Source organism: Propithecus coquereli, unplaced genomic scaffold (assembly GCF_000956105.1).
Source record: "Propithecus coquereli isolate 6110/MARCELLA unplaced genomic scaffold, Pcoq_1.0 Scaffold158, whole genome shotgun sequence".
Classification (NCBI taxonomy): Eukaryota; Metazoa; Chordata; class Mammalia; order Primates; family Indriidae; genus Propithecus; species Propithecus coquereli.
The window spans coordinates 3254314-3275016 of record NW_012140302.1 but is presented as its reverse complement, the minus strand read 5'-3'; the positions used below and the strand labels follow the sequence as shown (position 1 = coordinate 3275016).

Below are 20703 nucleotides of genomic sequence, written 5' to 3'. Positions count from 1 at the left end.
TCAAACTCCTGAGCTCAAACAATCCTCCCACCTCGGCCTCCCATTTCTTAGCATTTTAAAAGTTTCTCCAAAGAGGTCTTGAACTAATTCTTCTTAGAAACTTTATAGATTTTGTTGTTGTAATAAATAGTATCTTATTTTGATTAGATTTTTCTACATGATTATTCCCGATAGAGAACCACTTTTGATATTTGTCATTGGATCTTGTACCTGGCAGGCTCGATAAACTCTCTCGTAAGATCCAATAATTTGTTGTTTCAGCCTGTTTCTTTCCAGCTAGATGATCCCATCATCTGAAAATGGTGAGTTTTCCCTCTTCTCATCTAATTTTCTCTTTCCCCTACCTGTTCTCCTTTTCTTCTAGCATTGGCCAAGACCTCTGATACTATATTTAGCATTAGTGATAGCTGGGGAAACCCTTGGTTTGAATTTATACTTTCTCCACTCAGTAATATTCATGATAGTCATTGGTATGCAATCATTAGCAAGTTATATCTTCCTATTTCTATTTCATTAAGAGCTTTTTCTTAGTTTCTTAGATTATAGATGTTTTGAACCTTCCCGAAAGCTTTTTCTGCATTAGCTGACTTTCAGTTTTCCTGCAGTTTAGTATTTTGTTTCATTTACATTAATGGAGTTTCTAAAGTTGAACAAGCCTTTCAATTCTGGGATAAAATTCTGTCCGATCATAATACACTCTTTTTAAATACACTGTTGAATTCAGTGGGGAAGTGAACCTATCATTTAATTTTCTTGTATTGTCTTAACTGCTTTTGAGACGTTGAGGACACTGGCCCTGTCGGATGAGGCCGGCAGCTTTTGCTTCTTTTTTTTCCCACCCCTGCCCCTTATCCAGCTTTTGCTGCTTTGTATTTTCTGCAACACCTTGTGTAAACTATGAATCAAATGTTTCTTAAAAGACTGCTGATACCCGTAAATCCCCCTGAGCCTGTGAATTTCCTGCGAGAATGGGTCTTTATTGATCATTTTGATTTCTTTCATATGTATTAATCTATTCAAATCTATTTTTTCTTGTGCTAATCTTGACTTTTATACGTTTTTAGGAAGTTGTCCACTTCTAGAATTTCAAGCAAGATTTTGCTCAGGATTTATTTATTAAAAAATCTTTGTAGAATGAGTGTTCTTATTTTCCTCTCATTCTTCAATTGGTTCTTTATGTCTTCTTTCGTCTTGTCTTGACAAATGTATATCTATTTTATTAAACTTTCAAAGAATGAATTATCAGCTTCCTTGCTCTCCATTTTTAAAATTCATTTAATTTATTTTAGCCCTCACCATAATGATTTTCCTCCTCTACGTTTCCTTGGGCTTGCTCTGCTGCCCCTTCCCACCTTCCTGAGCTCAGTGCTTAGCTCGTTCATTTTTACCCGCTTACGTTTTCCAAGAAATGCGTTCCCAGCTATTAGCTGGCTCTGTTAATATTAGCCTCATAAATTTATGCCTCATAAATTTTGATATGCAGTATTTAAATTATTAAAACATATTTTACTATATATAATAATTCATATAAGAATATATTAATAAATATTATTAAGTTTCAAAACGTGCTATTTTATTCTCACGTCTCTTGTCCATTCCCAATTTCCTTGCATTAAGTTGCAGAGTGTGTTCTGTGCCGTAGTGATTCTTTGGGATTTCTTTAGCCTTCTTTCATGTCCCCATACAAGGGCTGCTTTTGTACATACATTGCACGTGTTTGAAAGAATATATATTATCTGCTTTTATTCATGTAGAGGGTTATTTGTATGTGTGTGTATGTATACACAGTTAATATATATTTATAACTAGAGTATTTTATAAAATATTCACAATACATTTATATAGATGAAAACATTTTGAACTATGTAAATACATATTTTATGTCTTCGAAACTAGTATTTACTGAAAAGTTTAATTTATACTTATCATATATTCTTATAAATATACATCATAATGTATATAACATATTTGTAAAATTTATACAGTGGTACGATACCTGGAATATCCTGGCAATCTGGTTTAGAATGTTGGCTCCTCTGTTTGGTTTTTGCCACTTTGGTCTCTGATCCCCTGAGAGGGATGTGACTCCAAATACATGTGACAATGATTTACTTCTCCTTGCGTTTCTGATAATGTTGCCTGGTATATTTTATGGTGAAATATTTAGGCACACTATGTTTATGATGGCTGTATTTTCATATTCAAGTCTGCCTTTCATCAGTATATATCATATATCTTTGTCTCATGATATTTTACCTTAAGTTCTATTTTGTTAAATACTAAGAGAGCCACAACTGTTTAGTTTGTTTCATATTAGCAGCTATATTTTTCTAACTGTTTTCTTAACCATTTAAAATCTTTTTCTATGTGTATCTCTTGTAGGCAATATATTCTTGGAATCATTACAAACTCAGAGAGTCTCTGTCATTTTCTGCATTTAATCCACTTAGATTTATTGGAAATACTTTTATACTAGGACTTATTTCTGCCTTTGAATTTCATTTTTTCCATTTACCCTGCTTTACTTTTTAAAAACTCTCTTCCTATTTTCCTTTGGATAGAGTTGCATTTTGCTGGTTGAAAGGGTCTACATTTTATTTACTTAACTTGAAGACACATCTATATTGATTACTCCCTTTGCTACACTGAACTTACCAACGTCTACATGTTGTCTCTCGTGAGACAAGTACATAACCAACCTTTCATGGGCCTCTGCTCTCTCCTCGTCCTGCCCCGTTGTCATTGCCTGGATTTTCTACAGTGTTATTTTCCCATGATCGTGGATATATTTTGTGTTTTTCTTCACTTTACTGCTAGCTGTTTTTTTTTTTCTAATGAAAAAGAAAAAAATATACTTTACCAAAGCACTTGGCCACACCTACTTCCTCACCTCCTGCAGCGTCTCCAGGATTTGTTGCTCATCTTAACCGAGTCCTTCCTGCAGGAGCATTTGTCATGGGAATCTTTGCAAGCGGCAAACCTGCTGAGGCCTGAGAAGTCCAAAGGTATCATGCTGGAACAACAACTTGGACAGATGAAAATCCTACCTACAAACTTCTTTTCTGTAATACTTGAGAAATATCCCTCAGTTGTCTTCTTGCATCCAGTGTTCCTCTTAAGGAGTCCGATGTAATTCAATTCTTGTTTCTCTGTAGGTGATCTGAAAGCCTTCAAAATTGTTTCTCTGCGGCCCGGCGCTGTGGCTCACGCCTGTAATCCTAGCACTCTGGGAGGCCGAGGCGGGAGGATCGCTTAAGCTCAGGAGTTCGAGACCAGCCTGAGCAAGAGCGAGACCCCGTCTCTACTAAAAAATAGAAAGAAATTAGCTGGACAACTAAAAATATATATATATAGAAAAAATTAGCCGGGCATGGTGGCACATGCCTGTAGTCCCAGCTCCTCGGGAGGCTGAGGCAGAGGGATCGCTTGAGCCCAGGAGTTTGAGGTTGCTGTGGGCTGGGCTGATGCCACGGCACTCACTCTAGCCTGGGCAAAAGAGTGAGACTCTGTCTCAAAACAAAAACAAAAACAAAAAAAAAAAATTGTTTCTCTGTTTTTCATGGTTTCACGTTTCACATAGCGGTTCTAGAGTGAGAGAGAGTGTGTGAGAGAGAGAGTGTGGGTCTGTCTGTCTGTCGGTCTGTCTCTGCATGTTTCCTGTTTTCTCCTCTTGCCAAGGTATGAGTCTCTTCAATCTTGAGGTCTTTCCTTTTTCTACAATTCTTCTTCAATCTTGAGGTCTTTCCTTATTCTACAATTCTGAAAAATGTACCTAGATTCTTTCTTCAAATATTTCTTCCTATCCCTTTTGTCTCTCCTACAGGGCTTCTGAAAACCCATATGTGAGTGCATCTGCTTTTGTCCTTCACGCCTCCTAACTTCGGCCTTTTCAGTCTCCCATCCTTTCCAGGAGCCGTCTGTGAGAGGTCCTCACCCTTCCTCCAGCCCACCCTCCAGCCACACTGTCCTGTACTGACCGCATCTGTGGTCGTCTGCGATGTATTTCCCGTCTGGTGTTACCATCCAGCTCTTTGTAATGGTTCTTCCTGATCCGCGTGCCGACTTTATGTCCTCCTCACCCCTTAGCTAGATGGAGCCTGTTTCCTTGCGATTCCTGCACCATCAGCTCGCGCAGCTGCGCTCACAGGGTTCTGTTCCGTGGTGTGCTGACATTCTGTCAAGGTCGCAGTTCGCAGTCACGTTGGCTTGTGAATTCAGGTTTCCCGGGGGCGATCGGACACCCAGTGTGGTGAGGGGAAGAAGTGAAGCCTGAATGCCCCGCCTGGTGATTGTGGGAAGTGGGAGGGCTCGGCCCCAGGGCACGGGGCCCCAGAGACCCCCACTGGCTGCCACCCTCATCTCTGGCTAGGATTTCACCCTGAACTCACTGGGAGAGACTCTGCACTCTGTAATGTCCCTGCCTGGCAGTTTGGAGCGGGAGCGCCTCAGGGGCAAACGCGCACGGGCAGGCGATCGTCTGTGTCCATCAGCCCCTCAGAGCTCTTGCTGTGCCTCACGGTCCCCAGAGCACCTGTGACCTAGGCTACTGCTCCCTGTTTCTCCGGTGAAGAGGAGGCCATGATGGCCTCAAAACTCATGACTGCAAGCATAGAAGCAGAAAAGTATTCCCGTCACCTTTTTCTGGCGGACGTCTCAGACACCGTGTGCCCAGGCTGTAGTCACTCTCCGCACCCACCTTCAACACTCACCAGCACAGCCGCCAGTTCCCACACGCTGTGGCTCCGTTTTGTCTTGTTGCAGAAATCCATGTTTCAGTGTCTTTTCTATAGTTCCTCCAGACTTAGTAGCCTGCATCCTCCTGCCCATTCCTCCCTACCCAAGGTTGAGCCTGAGCCTGGGGGCTCCTCCACAGTACCCTGTGCTCCAGCCACCCTGGAAAGATCCCTGGGGCCCCATCCCTGGTTCTGAGGCTGCACGAGCCATCTGGCCATCCCTTCCCAGGACCTCCCTCCCGGTGAAACCCCCGACCTACCTGGTCTCAGAGCCATTGACAGAAGGACGGCCAGAGGTCCCCTCTGGGGAAATGATCAGAACTAAGGAGGACACAAAGAAGACAGTGGCTGTGCAGGGGACCCAAATAGAGAATGGAACTGGGTCCCAAAACCCAGAAAGGAAGTGGGGAGGGGACAGAACCCACTCATTAGGGTCCCAGAGGCCAGGGGGACTTGAGGCCTGAGATCTGATCTTTATAACCAGCTGAATTCAAGCCTGGTGCTGGGGCCAGAGGGGAGGAGGCTCTGTCCGTGCCAGCAGGAAGTGAGCGGCTGGGCTGGGATACACAGTTGTGCTTCCTCCCACACAGCCTTGCCTCTCGGCACACCCAGCCCATCATGGTACCACATGGCTAGCTCCCAATCAGCTCAGATAGGCATGTTTATCTCCCAGAGTCTTCAGCCCCGCAAGCCCTGAATGTAGCTTCCCACCAGCCCACGCCCCAGGGATCGATCCCCAGAGGAAGGCCACCCTGGTTTCTCCTTCCTGAATGTGGGGAACCCCAAGTTGCCTGGCCAGCCCTCCTTCCTCCCCGACTGAGACCCAAAACCTATCTGTCCTTGTTGGGAGCCAGGTGAGGGTCCACACAGGAGAAGTGGTGGGGGCCAAACAGGAAAAAAAAGTAGAAAACAACCATCTGGGGGCCAGGAAGAGAGAGTGGGGTCGGGCTCCAGAGATCGAAAGTAGGGGGCCCAGAGCCAGTCCCTCAGGATCCCTTAGGGCAGGAGTGACCCACGCCTAACATGTGCACACAGGAGCTGTTGGGGCATGTGTGTGTGTGTTTGTGTGAGAAAATGAAGAGTTGTAGGTGTGCCGGTGTGAGAAAGACACAGACCGAGGGTCAGTGAAACTGTCCGGGGACCTCTGGGTGTATCTTCCCAGCAGTTGGGGCCAGGATCGGCAGGGCGGAACAGATGTGAGAGCCCGTCTCTGGGGACAGGGGTCCTCACTCCCCTCAGATCAGAGCAGAATACATGGCAGCATCAGGGTGGTAGAGACATGGGGAGCTGTGGGGTGTGAGGGACAATTCCTTCAGGTCCCGGGGGGGTTGCAGGGATATTTCCTTAAGAAAAGCTCACCTGGAGACACCACCAGTCTAATTTTCTGAGAACAGTCATCACCTTGTGGGAAGAGTTGTCAGTTCCATGCCAGGACATCCCTGAGTTCATCTCCTCCAGCTGAATCACGGTGACGTTGAAGAAGCCAGCGTCGGGCTCGTCCCAGATGGTGCGTCGAGAGTTCTGAGCTGCTGTGCGGGGCTTGGAACTGGAGACTACTATGGTACACGAATCTGGATCCGTCTGCTGACACCAGGCGTTGGGCTGATAGGGCCCTCTCTTGGGCGAGTACTTGCATCACACAGAGAGTGTCCAGGCACTTGGTGAAGTTCCTCAGGCACAGGTGACTTTCCCCGGGAACCTGGGTAACAAAACCCCAGGTCAGAGCCCTGGCAGGACCCAAACTTTCTCTCACAGGGCTAGAGAAAGGGCAGAGGGAACACTGTGCAATGCCAACACCCAGAACGTGGCCCCCAAAGCCACCCTGCTCTGCAGCCACCCTCAGCTTCATCCCCCTGCCCGCTACCACTCCATGGCACCCGAGGCCAGGAGCACCAGCAGCACAGGCAGCAGCAGCAGGTGTGGGTCCCCCGAGGCCATGTCACTCCCAAGCTGTTTCTGACAGTGGTGAAGAAGAGAAAATGGGGAGCCCTCAGCAGGGAGGGAATCAGAAGCTGAGTCTGACTCCACCCCAGCTTCCCAGAGTCTCTGGGCTGGAAGATCTGGACAAGGTCAACGCCTTGGTTGGGGAAGTGGGTGGCCCAGGGGGCGGGCTCTGCAGGCTGGGGAAAGAGAGGCAGCCAGGCCTGGACTGGGGCCACCAGCTACAGGGTCGGTCTCTGGGCCTTGGCACCCCAGCCCTGCCCCAGGTGCTCAGATCCCTTTTGCCCAATTTTTCCCCACCTCTGCCGCTCCACACATTCCAGCCCATCCTGCTCCCTCGCTCTTGCTGGAGGAGCTCTGAGAATGTTCGAGAATAAACCCGGGAAACGTGGGGCCGTTCCTCTTTTCTTTCTCTCTATGCACTCCCTAGGAGTGGTCAGGGTCAGGGCCCCTGATTCTAACTGCTTATTGAAATTTCATTTCTTTCCTGTGAACTGCTATGCAGTTAAATAATAAAAATTGTATGCCTTTTCTCCGATTGGTCTCTCTTTGTTAGTTTTAATTCACAGGCCCTCGGGTGATGAACCTAAGAGGACATTCTACCCTCCCCCCACAGTCACCGCCCGCCATGCACTCAGATACACTGCGCTTGCAGACTCGAGGACAGGGCGCTGTGGGGGAGGTTCAGAGGGGAAAGGGCAAAAGGACGGGGGGGGGGACCAAAAAGAGTACAAACTCTTTTTTCAGAAAAAACTTGAAAAGAAAAAATGTGATTTTTTTTTCCCTTTCAGAGGAAAAACTGCTTTAATTAAATGGAAAGTATCAACCAAACCACTCAGATATAAAAGCACATTGTGGGGTAAAGTGTCTTAATCTGTGTTAATGAGAAGTTAAATGCATAACAAAGAGCTGAGTACTTTGCTGCTGACAGCTGTGCGGGGCAGGATCTGCACAGGAGCATCGTCCTCGGGGGACGTTGTGTTTCCCGTCCCACACGGTGTCCACTGCCCGCATGTGCTAGTTGAACACACCATGTGCGGTGAGAGTGACTGAGGGATGGAATTTTTATTTTGCATGTAATTTTCATTAATTTGCTTTACGTTTTTATTGGTTTTTGTAACTGATACATAATTGTACATATTTATGGGGCACATAGTGAAGTTTTGATACATACGATGTCCAGTGACCGGATCAGGGTGATTAGCATATCTCTTATCTAAAACATTTATCATTTCTTTGGGTTGTGAACATTCAATATCCTCTCTTCTAGCTGTTTGAAAATATGTAACACATTATTGTTAACTATAGTCATCCTACAGTGCTCTAGAACACTAGAACGCACTCCTCTTACCTAGCTGTAATTTTGTATGCTTTAACAAATCCTTGCCTCTCCCCGCTTTTCCACTGCCATTCCCAGCCGCTGGCAACCTCTTTTCTACTCTTTTCTTCTCTGAGATCAGCTATTTTAGCTTCCGCATATGAGTGAGAACATGCGGTGTTTAACTTTCTGTTCCTGGTTTATTTCACTCTCCATAGCGTCCTCCAGGCTCATCCACGTTGCCACACGTGACGGGATTTTCTTCTCTTTTATGGCCCAATAGCATTCCGTGGTATATATACACCACATTTTCTTTATCTATTCATCTGTTGTTGGACACGTGCACTGATGTCTCGGCCATTATCACTAGTGCTGCAATAAACACGGGGGAGCAGATACCCCTTCAGTGTACTGATTTCCTTTCCTTCGCATAAATACCCAGTCGTGGGGTTGCTGGATCATATGGTAGTTCTATCTGTAGTTTTTTCAGGAAGCTCCACGCTGTACTCGTTTACATTCCCACCAACAGTGTAGAAGAGTTCCCTCTTCACCTCATCCTCACCAGCATTTGCTATTTTTTGTCTTTTTTGTAATAGCCATTCTACCTGGGGTGAGATGTTCTCTTACTGTGGTTTTGATTTGCATTTCTCTAATGATCAGCGATGTCGAGCAGTTTTTCATGCATTTCTTGGCCATTCTTATGTATTCTTTTCAGAAATGTCTGTTCAGATCATTTGCCTATTTTTGAATCAGATTGTTTGGTTTTTAGTTGTTGAGACAGTTGAGTTCCTGGTACATTGTGGGTATTCATCCCCCGTCCGACGAATAGTTGGCGGATATTTTCTCCCACTCTGTAGGTTGTCTTTTCACTTTGTTGATTGTTTCCTTTGCTGGGCAGAAGTTTTAGTTTGTTGTAATCCCATTTGTTTATTTTTGCTTTTGTGGCTGTGCTTTTGAGGTCTTATTCAGAAAATCTTTTTCCAGATCAATATCCTGAAGGGTTTCAACTGTATTCTTCTTGTAGTTTTATAGTTTCAGGTCTTACATTTAGTTCTTCAATCCATTGAGTTGGTTTTTGTATAGGGTGAGAGATTGGGATCTCATTTCACTTTTCTGCATATGGATGTCCAGTTTTGCCAGCACCATTTGTTGAAGAGACTGTCCTTTCCTGAATGCCTGCTGGTGGTGTCTTTGTCAAAAATCAGTGGGCTGTAGATATATGGATTAATTTCCTGTTTCTCTATTCTGTTTCACTGGTCTATGTGTCTGTTTCTATGCCAGTATCATGTTGTTTGGGTCACTATAGCTTTGTATGATAGTTTGAAATCTGATGGCATGCTGCCTCCAGGTTTGTTCTTTTCACTCAGGATTGCTTTGACTATTCGAGGTCTTTTATGGTTCCATATGAATTTTAAGATTGTTTTTTCTATTTCTTTCAAGAATGTCAGATATAGAGCCAAGATATGGAATCCACCCAAGTGCCCAACAACAGATGAATGGATAAAGAATATGTGGTATATATACACCATGGAATGCTATTCAGCCATGAAAGAGAATAAAATCCCGTCATGTGTGGCTACGTGGATGATCTTGGAAGACGTTATGGAAAGTGAAATAAGCCAGGGACAGAAAGATAAAGAATGCATGTTTTCACTCATATGCGGAAGCTAAAAAAAGCTGATCTTAGAGAAGAAAAGAGTAGAACAGAGGTTACTAGCGGCTGGGAATGGCAGCGGAAAAGGGGGGAGAGGCAGAGATTTGTTAAAGCATATGGAATACCAATATGAAGCATGTGAGATCACCAATAACCCATTTTGCAGTTATCCATCCCCTTTTGTTCGAGGGTGTGGGACAAGAACTACAAGGAGCTGGCAGCTTTGGGCAATCTTCCTTTCATTGTCTATATAAGTATTAAACTATTTGAATCTAAAGGTGTCTGTGTCTTTGCCAGCAAAAGCACTCAGGCCTTGACCTCGGCCCAGCCTTGTCTTGTGTGTGCTTGACAAGTCACAAATGACTGAAGGAGAGAAGATATTTGTCATGTTTAAAACTGACCATGGATAAATATCTAAACTCACCTCGGAGTGATTAAAAATCAACAAGCAGAAGCAAGGAAATCCAACAGAAAATGGTCAAAAATAGGGGATACACTACAGTAAAAATCCACCTGCCCAAGAAGCCCATAGATGTTTGGTCTTGGTAGTTATCAGAGAGATACTAATTTTACGACATGGAGCTGTCACTTTGGGCTCATCAGATTGGCAAGAACATGAAAGGCAGACAACACTCAAGTTGGTGAGAACATCAGAAAGGGGGAAGCCCCAGCCCTGCTGGGAAGAATGCAACATGGCCCAGCATTCTGGAGAACAATCTGGAACTTCTATGCGGTATGAACATGTGGATATCCTGCACCCAGTGTCCCAATTCCTGACAGATGCTCTGTTATGGTTACTGTACTTTGTGTTCTCTTTGGAAAATACTTGCCTTCTCCAAGGTCATGTTTTTTATATTTCCTTCCAGAAGCTATACTGTTTTCACCTTTCATATTTAGGTCTAAAATCCATTTTGAATTGAGTTTGTGTATGGTGTGAGAAAGAGGTGAACGCCTATTTTACACCATGTGGGTGTCCAGTGGGTTGTCACCATTTCACGGAATGGCGGAAAGACCCTTTTTTTCCCCACTGCATTGCAGAGGCACCTGGGGGCAATCACATGACTGTCCGTGTGTGGAATGTTCCTGAACCTCTATTCTATTCCTTTCGCCTATTTTGATTTATGCCAATTGGTCATGTACTCTAGAAAAATTTTGATATGGGCCCTTCAGGAACATGAATGGAGATGCTTATTTTAAACTTTTTCCTTTTTGTTCTTCTGTGTGTGTTTGTGTGTGTGCATGTATGTGTTTGTTTTAGGGTAGTAAGGAGTTAAAACAGTTTAGGTTTCCATTACTAGGGGGAATGGAAAAGTAAAATCCAATACTTTCCATACATTATATGAAATCCTATATACCAGCAAAAAAAAATCAAAGACTTAGATTTATATATAGCAACAAAAGATAGTCTCAGAAGTATAATATTGACTGAAAACTTACAAAATACAGTTACAATTTTCAAAGAGATTTAAATCATGTCTCTCATATAGACAAAATAAACACATGTTAAAAATTTTATTTAACCCATACTCCATAACTCATACTCATACACATGTTATAACCATTAAAAAGGTCAAAATTTATGTGGAGTAAGGAATGTTGAAATGAATCGTACATGGAGGCACCCAGTCGTGAGTTTGTTTTGCCTCCAGAGCAGGGAAAAGAACGCAGAACAGAATTTGTTTGTCTGTCAGTAAGTTGTAATCGTCAGAGCTGTAAAATCACTGTCACAGAACCAGAATGAGATGCCGCAAGGAAAAGAGTACAATAGACAATGCTGAGTTTTCAATTTATTTGCAGATTTCTTTATACGACGGAGTGAAATGTGTAAAAAAACATAAAGCACACAAAATCAATTCTATATATATTCAATAATCTAAATGCATGTAAGTAAATATATGGAAAGTGCATTGAAAGGATATATATTAAATATATTTATTAAGAAGACACCTATGGGAGAAGGATAGGGGTGGAGCTAGGGATGAAAGTGGGAAAAATTTCAAAACACATTAAACCAAATGAATGGTAAAGTATTTCCTTTGATGACTGTGGGCCATGAAATAAAAAGTATGTCAACTTAGTTTGGGACACTTGAAGATCTTTTAAAAACCAAAACGAAAGCAAAGGCTAGAACAAAAACAAAGCATGTTCACATATTTTTGTTTAAAACTGACCCTCTCATCTATCGGGGAGGTAGATGTTCCTTTATAACGTGAATGACAGGACTGAGTTCCAGCCTGAGAGAGGAACTGACTTACCCAAAAGTGCCCAGTGTGCAGGAGGCAGGATGGGATTCCCCGCCTGGCCTTCTAGTGCCAAATGTCATACTCTTTTCCCTGCGAACTGCAGTAGGGACGATTGGGCTGGGGAAGCCTGGACGCAGGAGACAAGCAAGGACATCTGAGTCTCACTGGGACGAATGCAATGAAGTGAGCGGTCGTGCTGGGTGAGGGTCTCCACACAACCACGCAGGGAAAGAAAGTGGAATGGAAGGGCTGCTTCCCTGCCAGCCCCAAAGAGGACTCTGGTCCTCGAAGACTAGCCCCTGTCCAAAAAGACCTGCCTTTGGTTCCAAAAATAATCATTGCCGACTTCACAAGGTTTTGAAAACTCTCAGTTTACAGATTGTTAAACTGCAACTATTTTTACTTACGTGACTGCTGTGGAAGCTGAATTTTCCCAGTGTCACCGAACATCTGGAGATCATGGAGGTTTCGCAGGAATACATTAAAGAAGACTGATGGTAACAAGAATCACTTTATTATGATAAATACCCAGAAATATCAAAGAAAAGTACCATAAATTCTGAAAGAGGAAACAACAGGTATGTTTTCTGTGCATCGGTATTGTTTTACACCTCCCATGTGTTATGTAGCCCATCATGTCCCATGTGGCGTTTTTGGCAAATGGGAATTTGTTGATATAACTTTTATCCAAGATAATAGAACTTATATGGCATAGCAAAACAAAAAAGCGATGGTTATTTTTCACTTAATCACATTTGCCTTTCATCGACAGTGAAAGAAAGAATGAAACTCTAAAACTTGAACTGTTTTGATTTCAGCTGTGGCCGAGGTTGTTTGGGTAGGTACCGTAAACCAGCTAGATGCTCATCCCCACCTCCCTCTCTGGAGCCTCCAGCAAAGGTGCAGGCTTATTCTCAGGCTGGCTCGCAGCTAGGGTTCCGGATGATTGTAGCTCTCCCCATCAAACACATCTGTATGCGACTTAAAGGTGGCACTGAGTGAGCAGAGTGAGGGGCACCCACGATGCTGGCAGGCCGTGATTGGGACGGGGTGGTTCTGCAGCCAGGGCTGTGCTGGCAATTTCTAGATTTGGGAAGTTTCCTGATTCTTCAGAGTCCTGACTGTGCCAGGAGCGGTGGCCCCTTAGTAGTCCCACCCTGCAGTGTGGCTTTGAGAGTCATTGCCAGAAGCTGCAGAGCATGTGATTCTGTAACCATTTAATACTCTATTTGTGAAGTCTCTTCCTACTACAAACAGGGAGGTTGGATTTTGTCGTCTGTAACTGAACCTTAATTGATGTGAGTCTCAAGAAAATGATGTCCTCTCTCAGTGTGAGGCGGGACACCAGTGTGGAGCACATGCAAAAAGCAACAAAAACCCTTTTCCTGAACTAATCCCTCACCTACATCAGGGTATAAAGTTGTGGGGAGTTTGGAAATCGGAAGAGGATTTTTCCAAACTGCTATGGCCCTGGAGGGAGAGGGGTGTGGATGCCTGCCCTTCCCTCAACCCCAGGAGAGGTGCAGGAAGGTCACAACTCGGGGAGCTTGGTGCGTCCCTGCCTGTGGTAGACACAGCCGGTGTCTGACTCCAGCCTGGGACTGTGTCGGGCAGAGACTGCAGATGGCTAGATGTTCTGATGGTGCAGTGAAGGACAGGTGACTGTGTGGGGTCCACGAGGCTCCATGACTTTTGGGGGTGAGGGAAGCGGGTGTTTCCCGCGAACCAGATGTTGGGCTGCAGGGATGCGAGGCAGGCGGTGTGGGTTGTCCTAGATCCTGTCTTAAAGGGCTGCCAGGAGATGGAGAAACAGTGGAAGAAGCTGGAAGTGAACTGCCACGTGCACAGAGACGGAAGGAGGAGTCGAGAGCAGCCAGCCAGGCAGAAACAGATGTGACAGCTGTGGAGGAGACTGCAGGTGACAGGCGGGGTGCGATCTGAGGAGCCACAACAGTGCCCCGAGACAGGCCAGCGTGCACCCCGCGGGCCCTCACAAGATCTCTCCTGACTCTTTCTCCTCTCCCCACCCCTGCTCCCCACCTCGAGACCCCCCGAGCTGCAGCTGAGGTGGAGAAAGAAAAGCCAGCCTGTCCCCTCTGTCCCTCTCAGGGGCCAAAATCCAGAATTTGAAGAAGGAGCTTGAATTTTAAATGGGGCCTTTTCTCTGCTGCACTAATTACTGAACAAAATTTTGGAATAAACTTTTTACTACTTAAAATTGACCAGACACAGGGGATGCCCAGGTGGAGCGCGGAGGACCTGAGGGCAGGGAAGCTGCTCTGCAGGGTGCCACAGTGGTGAGTCCATGACGTCATGACACGTTTGTCCAAACGCAGGGAATGTGCCACAGCAAGGGTGAGCCCTAATGGAGAGTGTGCGCTCCGGGTGATGACAAGGCGTCACTGCGGCCTCGTCCACTCTGACAAATGCCCCAGCTGGGGCCGGGTGCTGACGGTGGGGGAGGCCGAGGGAGGGAGGTATACGGGAACTCCCTGTACTTTTCCTCATTTGCTGTGAACCTACAACTGCTCTAAAACGAGGTTCTTATACCTTCCAGAACAGCGGTGGGTCTTGGCATAGGTTTCACCCAAGGACCACAGTCCGCTGGTTCCCAGGGTCTGCCTTGTGCTGGGGACGGCTCAGCAGGCTGCCGCACCCAAGCAGTGAGAGAAACGGGCAGTGCTTGGACAGGATCCGGGCGAGCCAGCCAGGCTTGAGTCTGCCCCCCTGCCCTGAAGGAAAACCTGGGGTGCAGGGCGGGAGCTTCCGCCTGCCCCTCCCACGCCCGGGATCCCTCTGGGGAACCCAGCCCAGCCCTATTCGGTGTTCCAGCATCCTGGCCCTGCCCCTCCAAAGACCTCCTGAGAACAGACGTGGGGAAAAGGCAGGGGACAACGGGCCCTGGGAGTGCCAGGGGACAGTCCCTCTACACCAGCACCTGTGGCAGCTGCCCCTGTCCCCTCACGCACTTCCCCCTCAAGCCCGGCCCCAGCCCCCACTCACCCAAGGCCCAGGCTTTCCAGAGAAGGCCAAACAGGACTAAGAACAGCAGACTTTTGTTCAGGATCGATCCGAAGCTCAGAACAACAGGCAGCTCAGGCAGGTCTGCAAGGTCAAAGGCAAGCGTCAGTTCCCCAGGTCTGACCCTCCTGAGTCCACAGCGGTGTCTACCAAATGTTGTGCTCTGAAGCCCAGCTTGCTCCCTGCTTCCCGGCCTTGGGAGCAGCCAAGTGGGATTTGCACCCTTGGAAGATGGGGCCTCCACCTTTCCCGCGAGCCCCAAACCCACCCTTACCCCAAAGGACTCTGACGGATCTCCTGCCTCTAATACCTGCCCACCCCCTTCATCCTGCACATGGCTCCTGGGGAAGTCTGCACTGAGTGCCTCACTCTGCACCAAGGGGACCAGGGGAAGCCCTTAGCGCTCCCCATCGCCTATGGCACACAGAGCACTTGTTGACTCGGCATTCAAGGCTCTCCGCAATCTGAACTTATTGTCCTGCTTTAACCCATCTCCTCTCTCCACTCAGCCAAACCACCCATCTTGGTAGAGGACACACTCTGTGTGTGTGTCTCCACCACCTGCTCCCACACTCCCTGGCCCGGAACGAATGCCACGCTCTTCTACACTCTGTACGGCCTCTGCTACCTTCAAAGTTCCTCCTCCTCCAGGGAGTTTCCTCTGTCACTCACCTCCAGCCCCCACCCCTGCCACCAGCGCTGGGTGTCTCTCTGCTCATGTGGTCCTTAGAGCTGCTCTGTAGGGAAGGACATCTATTGGTCCTGTTCTTTAACTCCAGGAAAGAGGCTGCTGATGCTCAGACCTCACGCACGGCTGGGCGCGTGTTCTAGGTGTGATGCCTTGTCAGCAGGGGTATAGTAAGCCTTATGATCTCGGTTCTGCAATCTCTGGCTCCTTTCCTCTGGGACTGGTGGATGGGACATTTGCTACCTCAAGGCAGGAACATGAAAGGCTTGTGTTAGGGGTTAGAGATACAACAGAAGTGAAGGGCGTCCTGCCTGCTCAGGTTCGGGATGCCCCGGGCCTGCCTAGAGCAGGAGAGAGTCCCCATGTGGTCCAGCCTGGCTCTCTGGGGTCCACAAGTGAGGCGTGAACTTAGGACCCCAGCTCATCCCATAATATTCCTCTGCTTTGCCCTGGCCTCTGTGCAGCAACCCTCACTCAGACACAGCTTACTTTCAATCCAGACGGTCCTTTAGGGTGTGTTCTGTTTGGCAAGTGCCATGTTCTGGCAGAGACAAATTCTCTTCAGGGTCTTGATTGAGACCAGGTCCCTACTGGGTGCCCACGGACTGCTTGAGAAGGATGGGTTAGCACATTCTGGGCTCGCCCAGCTGTCTGAACACCCTCCTGGCTTAATCTGAGCCAGAAAGGGACCTCCCAGGTGTTTGGAACAACGTTTCTTCTCCTATAGGCTGAGCAGCTCTCTCCCAAGGTCATGACCATGGCATTCCACTCTGGCTAGGGGAGAAAGGGTCACAGGGTCCCACAAGGTCAAAGGTGGAAGGAGTGCTCCACACCATCCAGTCCAACCTCCCAACAGCAGGGTAGACAGGGAATGCCGTGGTGACATAGTACACAGTGGCAGAGCCAGCCCAGGACCCAGGGCTCCCGAGCTCTCTGCCTGTGTGTGCCTGTGATATCTTGCTGGTGTCGGCTCCAGGAACTCATTGAGCGAGCCTGGCCTAATTGCTCAGCTCTCAGCACCCTTCTGCACCCGGCCCGCCACAGCGCACGGGCCTGCTCACGGGGCCCCCAGCAGCCCTCCTGCTCTTGCTCTGACCCGTCATGGAGCTGGTCCATCAGGCAGGGAGCCCCCTCCCCTGCCCACCTTGGACTCCCTCTATTCCCATTCCCAGCCCCACTTCCCGCAGTGGGGTCGGGTGGACAACATCCATCCCCTCCAAATACCATCCCATTGTGCAGGTTTTTTTCTGTCGTCAGCCACTGCCACACCCTGCCCAGCCCACCTGGAAAAGTGAGGAAAAAATAAAGAACGATTCCCCACAATCTGCGGCAGAAATGTCCTCTAGGGGGCCCCACTACCACCCCAGAAAGACGCCTCCTCCTCTGCTGTTCTAACCTAACTGAAAAAGCAGCGGGGACCGCAGGCACACTGTGCGGAGGACTATGTCGCGGTCCTCCTGCAAGATCCACAATTCCCTCAGGCGGGCATTATCTGTACCAGATGCTGTTTCTTTGGCCGCATTAGCCTGACGTTTTCTCCAATTCCTGGAGAGAAAGGAACACGACGGTGCTGTTTTAAACACCACTGCGTGTTATTTGTGGTTTGATGAAAATAATTGTGTTTAGTCTATCCTTATTCCACTTGATACAGCTCTCATTTAATAACACGGGCTTGGTCTTTCTCAATCATTTTTCTTGTCTTTATCAAGACTTGGGTTAAAGAACTGGGCCAAAATCCAGTGACGGAGGGCCCGAGCCGTCCCCTGGCACCTGGAGTGGGCCACCGTTGCCAAGTGTAAAATATAGGGCCGTTATTTCTCCGAACTCAGTAAAGACACAGGAAACGAAAAGGTTGGAGCCATTGCATGTCACCGTGGGGAAGCCCACTGACAGGAGTGACAGAGGCCTAGAAAAAAGGGTGAAGTACTTGTCCAAGATCACTAAGTACGTGCAGGGCACACAGGAATGGAGAATCCAGAACCTTCTGTTACACAGCAATGGCCGCCCTTGCCTTCGCGGTTTTAGTACATCCACAGCATACGGGCACCAAGACCAGGCTAATAAAATGTCCCTGAGCCGAGGCCAGCTCCACTGGCTGTGTAATTGATTCGTGACCAGCCTGTTGCTCACTGATATCACTGGATGTTTCTCAAGGACTGAGGGATTCTGTTCTTCTAACATAGGGCTTCAGTGGGTTCCTGCAGTCCTGCCCACGGCACCGTCCCTTTGCTTGGTCAACTATTTGTGATCTCATGAAGTTCAACTTCAGCCCAGCTCTGCCCTGACGTTCACATGTTCAGGTCAGCCCGCATTCAGGTGGCAGGAGGGCCACGCTCTGTGGTCACAGAGGCCTCGCGAACTCACCGGCCTGAAAGGAGAGGCTCGTTTTGCCAGAAAAGCAAAGCATGGGCTCCTCTGTCCCCGTTCCGTCTCCCCGCAGGGGCAGACAGGCGTTAACAAAGGAGGAGGGGAACTGGCAGTGCTCCCATCAACCACAAGCAACTGGAGGTCAGTGAAATGCCCTTCCTTCTGCCCTCTGATATCTATTCTGCATCTACTGCTTTTTATTAATAAATCCCTTGAGAAAGGGAACAGCTTTCTACTGGCCAATCAGGGACCATCTCACAAATTCATCAGGGATGATCAGATGGGTGTCTGTGGATCCTGGCTGTACCACTCACCTGCAGAATGACACAGGGAATAACTTAGCCCCTGGAGTCTCCCTTGCACAGCGGAGACAGTGGGACTTGTTCCACAGTGGGGAGACTGACAAATCCGAGGCTTGGCACACAGTACATACTCAGTTAACTGCTTTCTCCAGCAGGTTCTCTGCCACAGGAAAGGTGACTTTTGAGATCACCTAGTTCAACTTCCTTGTCGTACAGGTGAGAAAACTGAGGCCCAGAGACGAGCTATGACTTTCTCAAGGTCACAAAGCAACAGAGTGGAAGACCCAGGTGCCCTGATTTCAGATCTGGAACTTTCCTCATTACTCTGTGCTCTCTCTCCAAAGCGGCCCCTCCTGGGAGATGGGATCCCAGCCCATTGGCTGTGCCTGAGGTGACCCTCCCCTGTTGGGGTTCTCACAGCTGCTCACCTGTGCACCGTACCAGCTGAGTCGGACGGTACGGGACGATGAGGTCCTGAGAAGACAGGTCGATCACACACTGGTTCAGCCCCAAGTCCTGCCTCTGAAGCTCTGTCACCGTCACCCTGGTTATGGCTTTGGTGGGATAATCCTCCAGCAGGTACCTCACGGCCTGGGCCTGGGTTAGATCTTCATTTCTAGTCTCTGAGCACCAGAGTCTCTGGGGGACCTGGCCCCTCATGCGCTGCCAGGCCTTGAGGCCGGAGCCGTGTTTCATGATGTCGTAAGGACAGACCCTGGTCAGGTTCTTCCCTGTCAGTGGCACACGTGCTGCTCGGCTTCGCCTGCAGCGCACAATCCTAGAATGGAGGGTCAGGTGCTTCACCGAGCACATGTCGCCTCTTCTGTCACCCCCGTACCCCCAGCTGAAACCACACCACAAAGGACCACAGATGAAGAGTATTCATAGCTCCATCAAGCATGAAGTAGTGATTTAGGATTCCCTGATCGCGCGCTCACGTGTGTGTGTGTGTGTGTGTGTGTGTGTGTACACCAGCAAGATACACACACGTATGGAGCGAATAAGGCAACGTATTGGTCACAGGTGAATGTTTGAATCTAGGTGATGAGTTGATGGTGGCTATTCTTTCTACATTTTGTAGCTTGGAAAATGTTCGTAATAAAAAGGCACAAAAGAATTTTGCCAGATTCACCACCCATTTTCTACTCTACCTGCGGTGGCCCAGACATGCCCCTTGCCTCCCGGTACACAGTCCTTTGTATCGGCTCCTGGGGTCTGGCGGATGATGCTCCTCCTTCCTCTCCACCCATACCCATCCCGCTTGGTCCCAGAGTGGAGTCTACCTGAACCGTTCCAGCTGCACTCGTTGCTTTCTCCTCTTCACCCTCAATACCACGATCACCCTGCACCTGGTTACATCATCGTCACCGCCATAATTTTTTAAGCAGTTATTATGCCTAAATACTGAGCCAAGAGCTTTCCCTCTGTCTTCTGTCTGACTCTTGGGACAACCCTCTGAAGTAGGCACTATTTACACAGAAATACCTATGAGCGGGTGCTACTTATAAGTGAGGAAACTGGGCCTCATAGAGGTTGAGGACTTTCTCAAGGCCACATATGGAGAAAGTGGCAGAGATGGAATTTGAACCCAGCTCTGTCTGATTCCAGAACTCTTGCCCTCTTTTCCACACTCCCCCTCTGAGCCTTGCTAGAGTGGCTTCCACAGCAGTTTTGTTGTCTTGTTGCTACTTGGCCCTTTGTCGTTATTCCCCTTCTCCTCGGCTAACGCTCCTCTGCACGGTTCCCGAAAGGTCAGTCCCATGGTGGCGCTTTGCCTTACACCTCTTTACATCTCCCAGCACACCAGCGCAGCGCTGCGGCATTGCTTGGTTGACTCCAGCTCATTTTTTCAACTTCAAAATGCACTAGAGGAAGCTCCAGCTCGTTTCCTTGCCCAGTCCCTGCTGGGTCGGGGGGACCAGGGCAGGGCCATCCCTTTTCCCTTTCCTGTTGGTAACACATACCCTCCTTCTCCCATTCCAGTCCATCCTAAAGAAATGAGAGACAAGTGCTCGAAGCGGGTACCTCTGCTCAGCTGTCTACAGCCCTCTGCCTGCGCCCCCTCGCCAGCATCCTCACCTGCTCTCCTTACCTGAGACACGGAGCAGCAGCAGCAGCAGCAGCAGCAGCAGCTGGGGCCACCCCGAGAGCCCTGCCCCCTCCATTCTATCCCGCTCCCCAGGTGCACTGCCCGCCAGCTGTCCAGGGCCTCTTCCAGTTACTGGAGGATGTTGCCCCACATGGGTGTTTACCATCTTCCCTGGGAGGCTGGGCTGTTGCTGTACAATTGAGAAACCCTGGGGGAATGTGACGCAGGGGAAACAGCTCAGGAAGCTGCAGAAGAGGAAGAAAGGAGCGTTGGGTGCCCTTGAGACAGCTTCCTTCCAATTGTCATTGTGTCACAGTCCTGATGGGACACGCTCAGTAGCTCCCCGT

General features: G+C 48.0%; 1 protein-coding gene across 1 annotated transcript in view; it reads right to left on the bottom strand.

Annotated features, from left to right (window-relative positions):
- TREML4 (triggering receptor expressed on myeloid cells-like 4) overlaps window positions 1-19080 on the bottom strand; it is a 21532-nt gene extending 2452 nt beyond the window's left edge. The window contains 7 exon segments of the mRNA XM_012640805.1: window positions 4994-5056; window positions 5570-5650; window positions 5849-5943; window positions 6093-6370; window positions 6373-6418; window positions 6611-6853; window positions 18709-19080. Of these exon segments, the coding sequence (XP_012496259.1) occupies window positions 4994-5056; window positions 5570-5650; window positions 5849-5943; window positions 6093-6370; window positions 6373-6418; window positions 6611-6853; window positions 18709-19080 (1178 nt within the window).
- Between the last annotated feature and the right edge of the window lie 1623 nt (window positions 19081-20703).